Source organism: Salvia splendens, chromosome 16, assembly GCF_004379255.2.
Source record: "Salvia splendens isolate huo1 chromosome 16, SspV2, whole genome shotgun sequence".
Taxonomy (NCBI): Eukaryota; Viridiplantae; Streptophyta; class Magnoliopsida; order Lamiales; family Lamiaceae; genus Salvia; species Salvia splendens.
The window spans coordinates 14,527,424-14,540,906 of record NC_056047.1 but is presented as its reverse complement, the minus strand read 5'-3'; the positions used below and the strand labels follow the sequence as shown (position 1 = coordinate 14,540,906).

General features: G+C 40.4%; 2 protein-coding genes and 1 pseudogene across 2 annotated transcripts; 2 read left to right on the top strand and 1 right to left on the bottom strand.

Annotated features, from left to right (window-relative positions):
- Nucleotides 1-220: 220 nt before the first annotated feature.
- LOC121770885 (pentatricopeptide repeat-containing protein At5g46580, chloroplastic-like) lies at nt 221-2,571 on the bottom strand. Its single transcript, XM_042167668.1, has one exon. The coding sequence runs from the start codon at nt 2,491-2,493 to the stop codon at nt 355-357; it is 2,139 nt and encodes a 712-aa protein (XP_042023602.1). The 5' UTR covers nt 2,494-2,571; the 3' UTR covers nt 221-354.
- Nucleotides 2,572-2,887: 316 nt separating this feature from the next.
- LOC121769823 (60S ribosomal protein L24-like) lies at nt 2,888-4,465 on the top strand. The gene is made up of 5 exons (XM_042166586.1): nt 2,888-2,963; nt 3,543-3,618; nt 3,717-3,818; nt 3,895-4,043; nt 4,140-4,465. The coding sequence occupies exons 1-5, from the start codon at nt 2,953-2,955 to the stop codon at nt 4,291-4,293; spliced, it is 492 nt and encodes a 163-aa protein (XP_042022520.1). The 5' UTR covers nt 2,888-2,952; the 3' UTR covers nt 4,294-4,465.
- Nucleotides 4,466-7,487: 3,022 nt separating this feature from the next.
- On the top strand, nt 7,488-11,669 carry LOC121771146 (annotated as a pseudogene).
- Nucleotides 11,670-13,483: the final 1,814 nt, after the last annotated feature.

Sequence of the window (13,483 nt, the reverse complement as noted above, 5' to 3'; positions counted from 1 at the left end):
TGCACCGAATGAACTGTCACTAAGACAAAGCTTCTTCACTTTTCTTGACCTTTCTTTTGCTTCCATATTCAAATGAAATGAGATCATACATGGTTAAAGAGTAAATCAGAAAGATATGCCATCATTTTGCTGCAGATATTACACTCGTGATAATAAGTTCAACAGCAACAGATGACTACTATTGGCTCTAACAACAGTTGGCAAGTAACAAAAACTAAAGTGAGAAATGTAGTCTTAATATTACTTTCAAATATCAATTTGCCCTATGACAAAGGCCACAACAAAGTAAAGCCAGCTATAAAGAAAAGTATACAATGTCCAAAACTCTTGCAATTGGCGCCTAGGCAACTGCACTCATGCTGTGGTCACAGACGAGGGCGCTCTTGATTGCAGCCACAACACCATATCTTCCCGTGTAGCAGTGAACAAACCGGCCTTCCCCTCACTCTCTGTGAAAGGAGCCGCAAGCTTCTCCACATGGGAGGCGAAGGCGCTCCCCAAACCTTGAGAGAACTTGTGGTTCCCTGACCCCGTGTTGGCAGAGAACAATGCAGGCAAACTCTCCTTGCGTTGCACAATCTTAGCCAGAGTACCCATCCACTCCTCCAACGCGGTGTGAGCAGCTCCAACTGACAGTGACCGGACATTCAACCGCCATTCATCCTCAGTCTTGGTGTGCAAACCGGGATACAAACCGTACAAAGTCCCTAAGTAGAGAAGCTCATGAGCTCTCTCATGGTGGTTCCTATTCCTACATATGTCAATCAAACAGTTGCAAAACGGCCTCCTCGCCTCAACAGCCGTGCTGCTCAATATCCGCTTGAACTCTTCCTTCAGAGCATCAAAGTCAGTGCTCTCATCGCCACTGAGCACCTTCACAAATGCAGACAATGTCTTGTTTGCTCGTTCCAAACAAGCAAGAACCTTACTAGCATCCTTGCCATCGCAGTAGGACACAACAGAGAGCAAGCAACCACACAACCTATCATCTGGCCTCACTCCATTCTCCACAGCAAACTCAAACACATTCACCAAGTCATCAATCCTCTTCGCCCGCCCCAAGCACTGGATCAAACAAGTGCACCCCATCACATTGAGCTGCACACCAGCCTCAGACATCTCCCTAAACAAGACCATGGCCTTATCAACACTGCCTCCACTCCCATATATGTTAAGCATGGCAGTGTAACTCCAGCTATCCGGCTTGCACTTCTCTGACCCTTTCATGTCCTCAAAAAGCTTCTCCGCCTCCTCCACAAGCCCGAGATCAGCACACATGCTCAGCAACGTGTTGTACAAGATGAAATCCACAGGCCATCCATTCAACCTCATCCTCTCCCAAAGCTGCAATGCATCCCTAGCCCACCTAGCCTTACCATATATCTTGATCAAGGCCGTAAGCGTCTTCTCGTTCGGGGAAACACCCGATTCCACCATCTCCTCAAACAAACTCCTGGCCAAACCAGGCTTGCCAGCCTTACCAAGAGCCTCGAGCAAAGAATTATAAACAACCAAATTAGGTTGAATCCCTAGAGACTTCATCTCTTGCAGAACATACTTGATCCCATCATAATCCCCTGCCTCACCAAACATCTTCGCCAAAACAGCAAAAGCAATTTCATCAGGCTTCCACCCACTAGCTCTACCTCGCTCATACAAGCTCATCACCTCCTCCACCTTCCCCAATTTAGCATACACATCCAACACAGCGGAATAAGTGACCTCATCAGGCATCAACCCAGTTTTATACATTCTCTCAAACCACTCCACAGCTTTATCAAAAAGATTGCACCTTTTTGCACAAGTGATAATGGTGGAATACGTGATGTTGTCAAGAGGGATTTCCTTCTCAACCATATCTAGAGCAAGACCCTCAATGTGCTGAAATTGGCGGCCAAACCTCAAAGATTTCATTGTGACATTGTAAAAGATGGTTTCCATAGGAAATGCGTTCTGAGCTTTTACCCAATCGAAGAAAAGTAGGGTCTTTTGCCATGGCCGCAAGCTGTTGAGAACTAATAGGGCGTTTTCTCTTGTGGGTGGGTGAGGGATTCCCTCAATTACAGCGGAGAATTGGGATTCCTCGCAATCGTTCAATTTCTTGGCGAAGTTTCTGAGGTCCTTGATTTGGGGATTGTGCGAGTAAGGAGAGGAGCGTTTGTGGCGCTGGAGAGAGAGGACGGAGGGTCTGGACTTGGTGGGATTAACCCAAGTGGATTTGGGCTTGGATAGGAGCTGGGCTTCGTTGGGTTGGTCGGAGAGAATGGTGGTGGACAAAGGTTTGAGCTGGTCGGCTAGGGATGGGCTTTGCTGCTCGCCGGCGACGGCGGAGGGCGGCGGAGGAGCTCTCTTGGATGCGGCGCATGAAATGGGACATCTTTTCTTGGCGGGAAGACGAAGTGGGGAGGCGAAATGGAGCGGGCAGCGGCGGCGGTGGTGGTTATGGGAGGAGAGATATGGTGAGAGAGGTGGTGCTGAGAGATTAGTAGCCATTGAAATGGCTTCTCCTCCAACCTTATCTCAATTCTATAAACTATATGGAGTATGGTTATGTTTTTCGACTTAGTTACCTTATAACCGCTTATATTCAAAACGCAACATTTAAAGAGGAACAACAATGTTTTCCCATGTTTCTAATTTAATTTAATTTAATTTAATTTAATTTAATTTAATTTAATTTAATTTAATTTAATTTAATTTAGGCAGCTTGTGTTCATTCGATTGGCTTCGAAACAAACCTTTGACAAGTTGTTAAGGTTTGGGCTGGGGAAGATTGGGTTCAGAAATATTTTTTAAATGGGCCTTATAGATTGGGAGATGGGCTTTGCTACCCTAGTTCCTTTCGAGCCCATTTCACTGCAACGCCTTATATTGCTGTTTTCGGCTTTTAGGGTTTCTGGCATTTACAACACCATAAACAAAACCTCCCGCGCCGAGCAACATTTTGCAGCCATGGTTCTCAAGTAAGTCGTAATTTTTGTATGATATCTGCTGGTTAGCTTTTCCTTATATGCTATCGCGCATCCTTCAGTCAATCCAATCCTGCTTCTGGAACTTATTCAACCTGTAGATGTTTTTAGGGATTGCTTGCGTTGGATTTTGTTTTTTAGCTTTCCGTCGGATGTAGATTTAGAAGTTTGTCAAAATCATCATATTTGGCTTCAGTGCTCTGTACATTTCAATTTCCATTCGTATTAATTTTCCCACTGCTGGACAATTACTGGTTAGTTACCCCTGGGTTTGAAAGTTGCAGAATCTAATTCAAGTATTTTACTCGTTTAACCTTGAAATATCGTTTCCTGGCCAATTTGTTTGAGTTTGCCTTGGATATGTTGTTTAGAATCTTCTGTATAACCTTGGTTCTGATATAAATTGACTGCTCTGGGAGATTGAGGAATTGAACTATTTGACTCTCTAATTTTATTTGTGATATCTTCTTTTTGCCTTGCATATAATTATTTGTTAGATGTGGCATTTGTCCACTGCATGGTGTATCATACCGGTTGAGTATTGATTTAGTTGCATCTGTTCTTGGTTGTTAGGACGGAACTTTGCCGTTTTAGCGGTGCCAAGATCTATCCTGGAAGGGGCATCAGGTTTATCAGATCGGACTCGCAGGTAGGATGACCGCATTGCTAGCGGTTGCATTTTCCTACACCTTAATATTTGCACCTCATCTTGTTAGGGTTTGTGAGATGAGTTTGCTGCTGTTGTAGGTGTTCCTCTTTGTTAACTCGAAATGCAAGAGGTACTTCCACAATCGCCTGAGGCCTGCTAAGCTTTCTTGGACTGCTATGTACAGGAAACAACATAAAAAGGTGAATTATATCTATCATTCAACCAATTTAATTTGACAGTTTTTATTGATTTTATATTGTTTTTTCATTGGCTTAGGATGCTGCTGCCGAAGCTGTGAAGAAGAGGCGCCGTACCAACAAGAAGCCCTACTCAAGGTCTATTGTTGGTGCCACCTTAGAAGTTATTCAGAAAAAACGAGCTGAGAAACCAGAGGTTCGTGATGCTGCACGTGAAGCTGCTCTACGGTATGAGATACCATGGAATTCTGTGAATTGAAATCTGAATGCCAAAATATCACTCTACTTACTATAATTAATGATTAAACCTGTTTGGTATATCAGTGAAATTAAGGAGAGAATCAAGAAAACCAAAGATGAGAAGAAGGCAAAGAAGGCTGAAGTTATGTCCAAGCAAAAGACTTCCGGAAAGGCCAATGTGGCCAAGGGAGCAGCACCCAAAGGCCCAAAGATTGGAGGTGGTGGCGGCAAGCGTTAAAAAGATTTTACTGCTTTATATGTTATATGCATAACGAATACAAATGGTTATATGCCGTTGCTGTTATGTGCTGTTTTTTGTTTCAAGCTACGAGTTATTGTACGCCCTTAAACATGATCTTGTGAGGTTATTAGACTTTTGTTTTTGTTATAAATAGCATTAATTTTCTTAAGTTAGGTTGCACATTTTACTTATGTTTCAGAGGTTGCAAAATTAGTTAAATTGTTATTTACATTTTCACCTCGCAATTTATATTTCAAATTTTGATCTGGCTGCTCATTCTTGTTCAATAGTGTTGATATTTCGCGTTGTGTTACATTTTGGTAGGTCATGGGTAGTAAGGCTGGGCTAATCAAAATAGTTTGGTTTTGATTGTATAGTTGTTTGAAGATTGATGCTGTGAAAATCTACTCGGATGTACTTATAATTAAATCAAGTTTGAGTTTGATAGTATTATTCTCTACATTAGTTTCTGGCATTCTTGATGGTATGTTTTATGTTATTGACGACAAAATTTAATTATCTAACAAATCTTGGTTTAAAAAAAGGATCTTGAGTAAATATAATTCACTGGCGAGTATGAACATTTGGGTTTTTTTGTTAAAAAATGATATTTTATCAGAAAAGCCCTTTGTGATTGTGATTAACTGGATACACATTTCATTTGAGCCAAAAAAAAAAAGTAACAACGTAGAATAAGTCAATTGTAATAAGAATTACTAAATGACCGCCAAGTCCATAAATTTTTAGAAGCACACTATGGGCAATTAACTTTTGTCATAAAATTTTCCCAATCATCATACAATTAATAAGGAGGCATGGTCAAACCAATGGTGTATTATTCTAGTGTTTGTTGACTAATTCTGTAGAGAGATAGTAGTATTATTGTTATATCCATCAGAAAAAATATTGCAAGAGGGAAAAAAATAATAAATGAAACTAGTGATTGTAGCATACAATGTTACAAACTAGCCACTCACGTATAATAATATATAGTATTTTTTTTGCGGGTAAAGCAAAATAAAATAAAGACAATAATGTTTATTTGATTCCTCATCTAACAATAAGGTAAACTGTTCCTTTACACAATGTAAAACAAATAAATCTGATGCAATATCGCAGTCATACACGCAATTATAGCTGTCCGCATTGAGCTGTTCAAACTTCCAAATCCATTTTAATTCTCTCTTAGATTACAAGAAATTATTATAACAACACAAGAAAACGTCTTCTTTTTGGCAACGAGGCAATCAAAAATAGCTATTCGAGTTGTATATTGAGTAAATTGTGTTTGATGGAAAATATTGTGGGAGATTTACCATACTTAAAAAACAAAAGGTATATTGTTGATGTGATGAAAACTTTAGATTAAATAATTACTTTAAATCGTAATAGAACACATCCATACATTTTGTTGTAAATTTTATTTAAGTTTATTACTAGACTTAAATTTTGTTGTAAATTCTATGCGGTTCTATATACTCATCTTACTACATTTATTAGTAATTTTGATTTTTTTACTAACAGTTAATACCTAGAAATTATGGGTATTTGTATGTAAATTATTAAATTTTCATCAAATTATTTTGCATATCAGCTTTAAAATACATTTATAAATAACCAACTAATGACTAATTGAATAGTTCATATCCATTTTGCAACAAATCAAAATTATGACTCTAATATGGCTTAATATAAATCATAATCAACATAATGAAATTAGTTAATCTTATATATTACGATGTTGTTCGCTGTCCAAATCGCAATGATGTTTCGGTTGACGTCCAATGGTACCATGTGTAAGTCATCAAGCTATGTTATTCTTGAATCTTGATTAGTTACAAAATTAGAAAAAAAATGATAATTTGGTTGCAAAATCAAAACAAATCGACAGTTTTATAGTAATTTATAGGCGGATTTAAACAGATATGCAAAATCAGAATAAGATGATGCAAATTACTCTGAAGATGTACTTAGCAAGACCAGGTAATAAATACTAAAATGATAATCTATCAAGTTTTGACCATGTGAACGCTGGTTGGAATCATTGTTGCCAATTGTTTCCTTACCAATAATCGATATTTAAATATTGTTCTAAACCCTACACAAACTTGAATCAAAGTATTAATCATAACTTACGGACTGGCCACGATGAACACAATCAGGACAACGCCATACATTTAAATAGATCCTAGTTTTATAAAAAATGCAAATAAAACCCACAACCTTCCACTACCAGTATCACTATAAATATCGTAAAAATAATAAATAAAGCTTGATAGAGTGCTTGATCTTGCTAAAATTGAGGTTTTGATTGCCGTCCAGGCAATTGTAACATATGTAACACAAATAAAAAATTCCCCCTCAGTTTTGTGGATATGACTCAAACAAGTTATTCAAGAGACAATTGTGTTTCTTATATTAACACTGGAAACATATGATCTTATAATGGACATTAAATGATTTCAGACAAATATACATTCAGATAAAAAGAGCAAGAATATATTGGAAGTTAATGTAAATATAGTTGGGAACTTTCGTTATGTTTTAAGCGTTTTCTCTCATTTTCTCACCAATAATAAATACTTGCACGTATCAAACAATAATATTATTCATAGCATAAAAGTATCTCACAAAATAAAAACTCTTTCCATATTTTTATGTCTCATAAAAATAACATACTTGTTGATGCAACACACAAAACTTGAAAGCTAAGTAAATTATTTTTGAGTTTTATTTATTTCCTAGTTAGTAGAATTAGTAAATGAAAAAATATTGATTTTCCTTCTACCAATTAGGGTTCCCTATTGTTTGGTTTTCTTTTTTATTTATTTTCTTTTAGTTATTTCCTTTAAGTTTTATTTTTTTTATATGTTTAGGATTTCCCTTTATCTATATAAATGTCTTATTGTTAAACTAAAAAGACAGACTTTGAATATTAATTTTAGTTTGAGCTTTTATACTCTGAGCTCTTGTTCTTGAGAAAGGTGAACATTATTCCCCTCTAGCAATACTTTAATTACCTTTTATTTCTACTTATGTCTCATTTATCCCAAAAGTCTCATATATCATTTATTTCATTCTTTCTTTTATTTTATTTTGTTTTGTTTTGTTTTGTTTTGTTTTGTTCTTTTAACTTATAGTAGTAAAATAAAATTATAGTACTAAAATTTGTGGGAAATTTAAAATGTAATGAAACCGTGGAGGTAGGTAAATGAATAGTCATTAGACAGTTAAAGATGCAGATTCGTGTGTCTGTGTCTTGCAATCTCCATCAGACAATATACAAATGATAAACAAACATATGTTGAGACAGTGGCACCCTTCTCCACCTCAACTGCAATGCTTACGCGTTTTCAATCCAAAAACTTCCATAAGTAACACAGCCCCACCCACCTCTCTCTCTAACTCAAACTCCATTTATTGCAATAACAAACTCCAATCCAATTGTGACATTTATAACTGCAGGAGTTGGATTTACAGTAGATCAACTAGCTAAGGGAAGAGAAGGGAAGAATGATTGGACATGGAGATCCGGAGAGGGGACCGTAACCAGAGCTACTACGCTGGCGGAGTTGGCACCTACGATAATGATTATCACGACACCTACTGGACTTCCTGGCTTGTTCCGATGATCGTTCTGGCCAACGTCGCCATGTTCGTGGTGATCATGTTCGTCAATAATTGCCCCAAGAATCACGGAGATTGCGTTGCCAAGTTCCTCCGCCGCCTCTCCTTTCAGCCCCTCCGCCAAAACCCTCTCTTCGGCCCCTCTTCCTCTACGTAAACCCTCCTTTCCCCTCTTCAATTCTGTTTTCATTACTCATTCTGTGCTTAATTTGTTGCCTTTCGTTTCTCAATTTTGGTTGTGATGTGATCTTTCCCTTCATAGGTCCTCAATAATTCAGTTTAATTTGTGTGTGTTTATAATTCTGTGGCTATTAATTAGCGGATAAAGTTTCGAAGCTCATAAATGGAGAACCTATCTTTAGCAGTTATTTATGATTGTGATTGTGACAGAATTTTGATTTAGATATTAGGATTAATATTATTTCTAATTCCATCATGAATTATGTCTGCTTTATTCTTCTAGCCTGGCTGGCAACTAAGCTGATCCTTAGGGCATCAGTAACCCCGTCCCCATTTCCGGCCCCAAATCCCCTCCACGTCATCATTCCTCTACAGTTGCGGCCCAGGCCCCAACTGCTGTAACCCTGCAGGCCGCAACTCGGGCTGCAACTAATAAATGACACTATTCACAACTCCAACCTATTTAACTCGAAAACGCAATTCGTTGAACAATTGAAACCGGGAAAATGCATTGTTCATTCGAAATTAACATTACATTACTAGACGAAGCAAATTTAAAATACAAGAAACCCGGGCCACGACTACTACTTCTTCATTTGGGCGCGAAGGTAGGCGATCATCTCACGGTGCAACTCGAGCTCCTCGTCCGACATCTTCGATGTATCCCTCGCTGTCAACTCCGTCAGCTGGCTCATCCGCCATGTAATATTCATCTCCGACAAAGTGTCTGACATCTTATCCAGAGACGGATTGGTCGGTGGTGGCACCATAGCGGAGTTGCTCGCAGTTGCCTTCCCCTTTGCTTTCCTCTTGGCCGCCTTTGTTCCCATCGGGCGGCTCTGAATGCTAGGAGAGGAGCCGAAGACGTCGTCGTCCGTCACGTTGAGGTCGATCGCCGGACCTTCTTCGCTCGAAGAGTAGTTTCCGGAGGCGGAAACTTTGGTTCTCTTCACCGCCCCAGTTGCCGCCAGCTCGGCACTGCTGGTGTACTTCGGGCTCTTCTCGACGAGCTTCCAAACGTCGATGTACTTGAAGGCCTTCTTCCCGTCAGTGAAGAACGCATCCTTCGCCATCTGGACGAGGTCCGCCTCGCTGTGCCAGCGTTATACTTCTCAGCAATCCGCTCCCAAAAAACCTTGCTGGTTTGCTGGTTGCCGATGATAGGATCCTCGGCGACGTCGATGTAGTTCCTCGCAAGCCACATTGTCTCTTGCGGACTGTACTTCTTCGGCCCATCCTCCTCGCCCACCTTCCCCTTGCCCCGCTCTTGAGCGGACTCCATCTCACTGACCTCGAACTCTTCGGTGGTGACCGGCGATGTTCCATCGACGTTGCTACCGACTCCCGGACTAGGCGTCGGCTGCGATGGTGGCGACGCCGGTATGTACCAATTGTTCGAGTTAACGAACTCCTCCATCTCACGTTGATCGATGTTGAACCAATCCATTTACACCGACACAAAGGGTATAATTGTTCGAGTTAATAGATGATTGAAATGTAACGTAGGATTGAAATTGAATGCACGTAAGATTTATGCACAACAAAGGCTCGTATTTATAGACATCGAATTAAAAAAAAATGGATTTGCGGCCCGGCCCGTCACCGTGCAACGCTGGGCCGGGACTCGCGCCTTGCGGCCCGTCACTGTGCAACGCCGTCCCGGGCCGGGACGCGGGACGCTAGCCAGGCCAGGAACGCGGCCCCGGGAGCGGCCTGGGCCGTGACTCTCCTCCGTGCAACGCTCGGGACGGGCCGGGACTCGCGAGATGCGGCCCGGCCCCTTGCGTTACGCATGCTCTTAGGACCTCAATGCCAAAAGTCTTTTGGTACAGAAGGAAGATCTTTTTGTTCTTTTTTTTTGGATGAGCTAGTCCTTATAGGTATGAAATACAGATGGTCTACTTAAAGGGTCGGTCAATCACTGGAATTTAGAGTAAATAAACACTCTGATCTAGCATCTTCATAGCAAAATAAACTTTGTGTCCTCCTTTTAGGATGTCCTTGTTAATTTATAGTAATATTTTCAAATGAGCTATAAAATCTAGGAACTTTCTTTTCCATTGGTTTTCTTGCTAAGTTTTGTAATTGACATAAGAGAGCACTCTGATGCATAATAATTTTAAAGATTATTACTTCTTTTCTTCTTTACGATACAAGCAGCTAATTGGTGAGTATTAAAAATAGTTCCTTTAATATCTGGAATACCTACCCTGATGAAAAAAAGTGCATGATTACTTCATTGCAATCATTTTAGTTATAGTGATTCTCATAGATTATCATATAGCTTCTATCGAAGTTTTTATGTGAAATTAGAGATGGATGTTTTTTTAATCGCTGTCTCTTATGCAGACTGGAAAAACTTGGAGCGCTTGAGTGGGACAAGATAGTGCACCAGAATCAATCATGGAGGCTCTTTACTTGCATCTGGCTGCACGCTGGTGTAATTCATTTACTTGCGAATATGCTAAGCTTGGTGTTTATTGGAATTCGCCTAGAGCAGCAATTTGGATTTTGTAAGAATTTAAGTTCAAAATAGTTTTCCAGTATTCGTATATCATGTTTTGGATGTCCTGCTGTAATCAATCATTCATTTTCTATTCCTTTTCAATATCACAATCTCACATTTATATTCTCGGCCTTGTTTATGCAGTGCGTTACCTGTTGTCAGGTATTGGTGGAAGCATTCTATCTTCCCTTTTCATCCGTAATAACATCTCCGTTGGGGCTTCTGGTGCTCTGTTTGGACTTCTTGGAGCTATGTTATCGGAGTTATTTACTAACTGGACTATATATACAAACAAGGTAAGTTCTGCTATGTATATCATTTTTTGAGGGATTTTGTACATGAAAATCCAATAAGAGGGATTTTGAATTCCATAACAACTAAACAAAACCTATTTGTTTGAACAGGCTGCAGCTCTTTTTACTCTGATTGTCATCATTGCAATCAACTTGGCTGTTGGAATTCTTCCACATGTCGACAAGGCTTTCTTTCCGGTTTCCTCCTCGGGTTTATACTCCTTGCTCGTCCCCAGTTTGGTTGGTTGGAAGGCCGGAATCGCCCAGCTGATACCAGGCTGAAGTCCAAATACACAGTCTACCAATACGTTTTCTGGATTACGGCCACTATTTTGTTTATTATCGGGTGAGATTTCCCTACATCTTATGCTTGATCTGCCAGGACATATACTTTGCTGTATCATACTGATCTTTACTGTTAATTCGCTCTAATTCTGTAGATTTACAGTGGGATTGGTGATGCTGTTCAAAGGTGAAAACGCGAATGACAAATGCAGTTGGTGTCATTACCTTAGCTGCGTGCCTACATCAAGATGGAGCTGCGACAACTGATCCGGATTTCTCAACCGGTTGCTTTTGTTATATATTTTTTGCCTTTATTCGACTCACCTCACTTCGTAGTGTTCATCATATAAAATTATGGTTTGTTTTTTTAATTTTATCCATTCATATTTGTTATATTTGTGTACATGAATAGCAATTAACATCCACGAGACTACTGATATTGCTCTTTTTGAACAAATGGAGAATGTTAATGTTGTTTTTAAGACTTGTAGTAATGTTTCTTTATTTCTTTTTTAGCATACTTCAACAGATATTGGTTTTACTGGTTCCCTGTTTTCATTACTGGTACCAAGCAACCCTAAAACCCCTACAACAAACTCAACCATTTAATAGCAAAAATGTAAAATAAAATATAATAACAACTTATGATAATGAGTCTTCAGCCATTATCTTAAAGTTGTTATTCTGCATTCTCCCAAGATTGCTCCTTTGGCCAAATTTTCAAAATCCTATCTTCTTGTCATCATTATTACCCACCTCAGTGTTCGTATCACCTTGTAAGCCACGTAACTCGGCTCCTCGGTGCAGCTGCTCAGGGAGCTTTTGGCAGGCGTGAACAGCGCCCTCTTGGAGCTCCCGTTGCTTTGGCGTCTAGGCCTAATGTGAGGGAACGCAGGGATGTACTCGACCACGTGGTATGGTCGGAACTGTGGCTTGGTTGAGACGAGTGGATGATGGTTCTGCCTACAGGGTTTGTGTTTGGTCTTCCCGTGTCAACTTGTACAACCTTGTCGCCCTGGTCCCATGCCGCCTTATCGCCTTTCCTCCTCTGCATTTTGACACCGGCCAGCGTTGCGTGATCTGCTTTCTCCTGTTAGATAGATATTCAATACTACGTTTGACAATTCAAAGGCAAATCTTATTCAATGTCTTACTGTGTGGTTGAGTTGGGACGGCTTTGTGCTTTCCTCAATGAGAAGTCGGCCAGCCAGTGCCCTTGCTTGGGCGCGCACAAGGGCCTGCAGCTGTCGTAACTTGTCAACATTCCGCTTCCGCAGAATGTGGCCTCTCACGACCGCTTGGAGCTTAACCAAGGCTCTTAGCGCCCGTAGAGCTCTCCTCGACTGTGTATGTTCCAAAAAAGGCTTGATTAGTAGCAATATTTGGTGAAAATGAGTGATAGATGTGAAATGGACCATGCTATATATGATTACATTTGAGGTTGTTAAGCGTTAAAACACCAAATTAATGAAAGTCTAAATGTTCACTCTGTTCAAGTGCAATAAGTAACTAGAAAAGCATCACAAAATTTACCATTTTCTTCCTCTCTATTTAATTCCAAAAAGCAATGAAAATAGGGATATGGCAGATTATGACGATTCCAATTGATATTATGCTTGTTTTCATATTAATAGATTAAAAATTGGAGTTAAGTTAACCCTGTTTTGTAACATGGATAAAATAGTATGTATGCAATAACATAAAAACAAAATTACATACAACATGGAGAGAAGGAGAGAGGAGATTACGAGATAAGCACGAAAATGGGATTGAATCACAACAGCAGCACGCTCCTCCGGGCACGCATAAGCGACGCCGTTTTGGGCAGCATGCGCGGCGGTGGCGCGGTCGAAACCTCCGCCGCTGGTGAGCTGGGCTACCGCGGCGGCGGCATGGGCGGCAGCGACGGCAGCCTCGGCGACGGCGGCGGTGGCGGTGGCGAGGGCAATGACCCGCCTACTAGTCTCATCGTCGTCGACGTAGCTGCCGGGAACGACGGCGTGGTGGTGGGATCGGCGGCGGTGTTTTCCTTTAGGAAAGGTCCACCTCTTCTTGGAGGGCGGGGTGGCGGTGGGGTCGGGCTTGTTGAAGGTGAGTAGGCCTCGGAACCATTTGGAGGCTCTGCCCATTTTCTGTTAGAGATGATTGCAGGGCGGAACAGAGGATGGTGCACTTCTTGAGTGAGAGTCGGGGAGAGAGGTGAATTAATCAACAAGTTTTATGGTATTATACCACTAAACATGGGATGAGCAAAGAATTTTATTAGTTTGCTAAAAAAAGGTTTATTTATTTATAA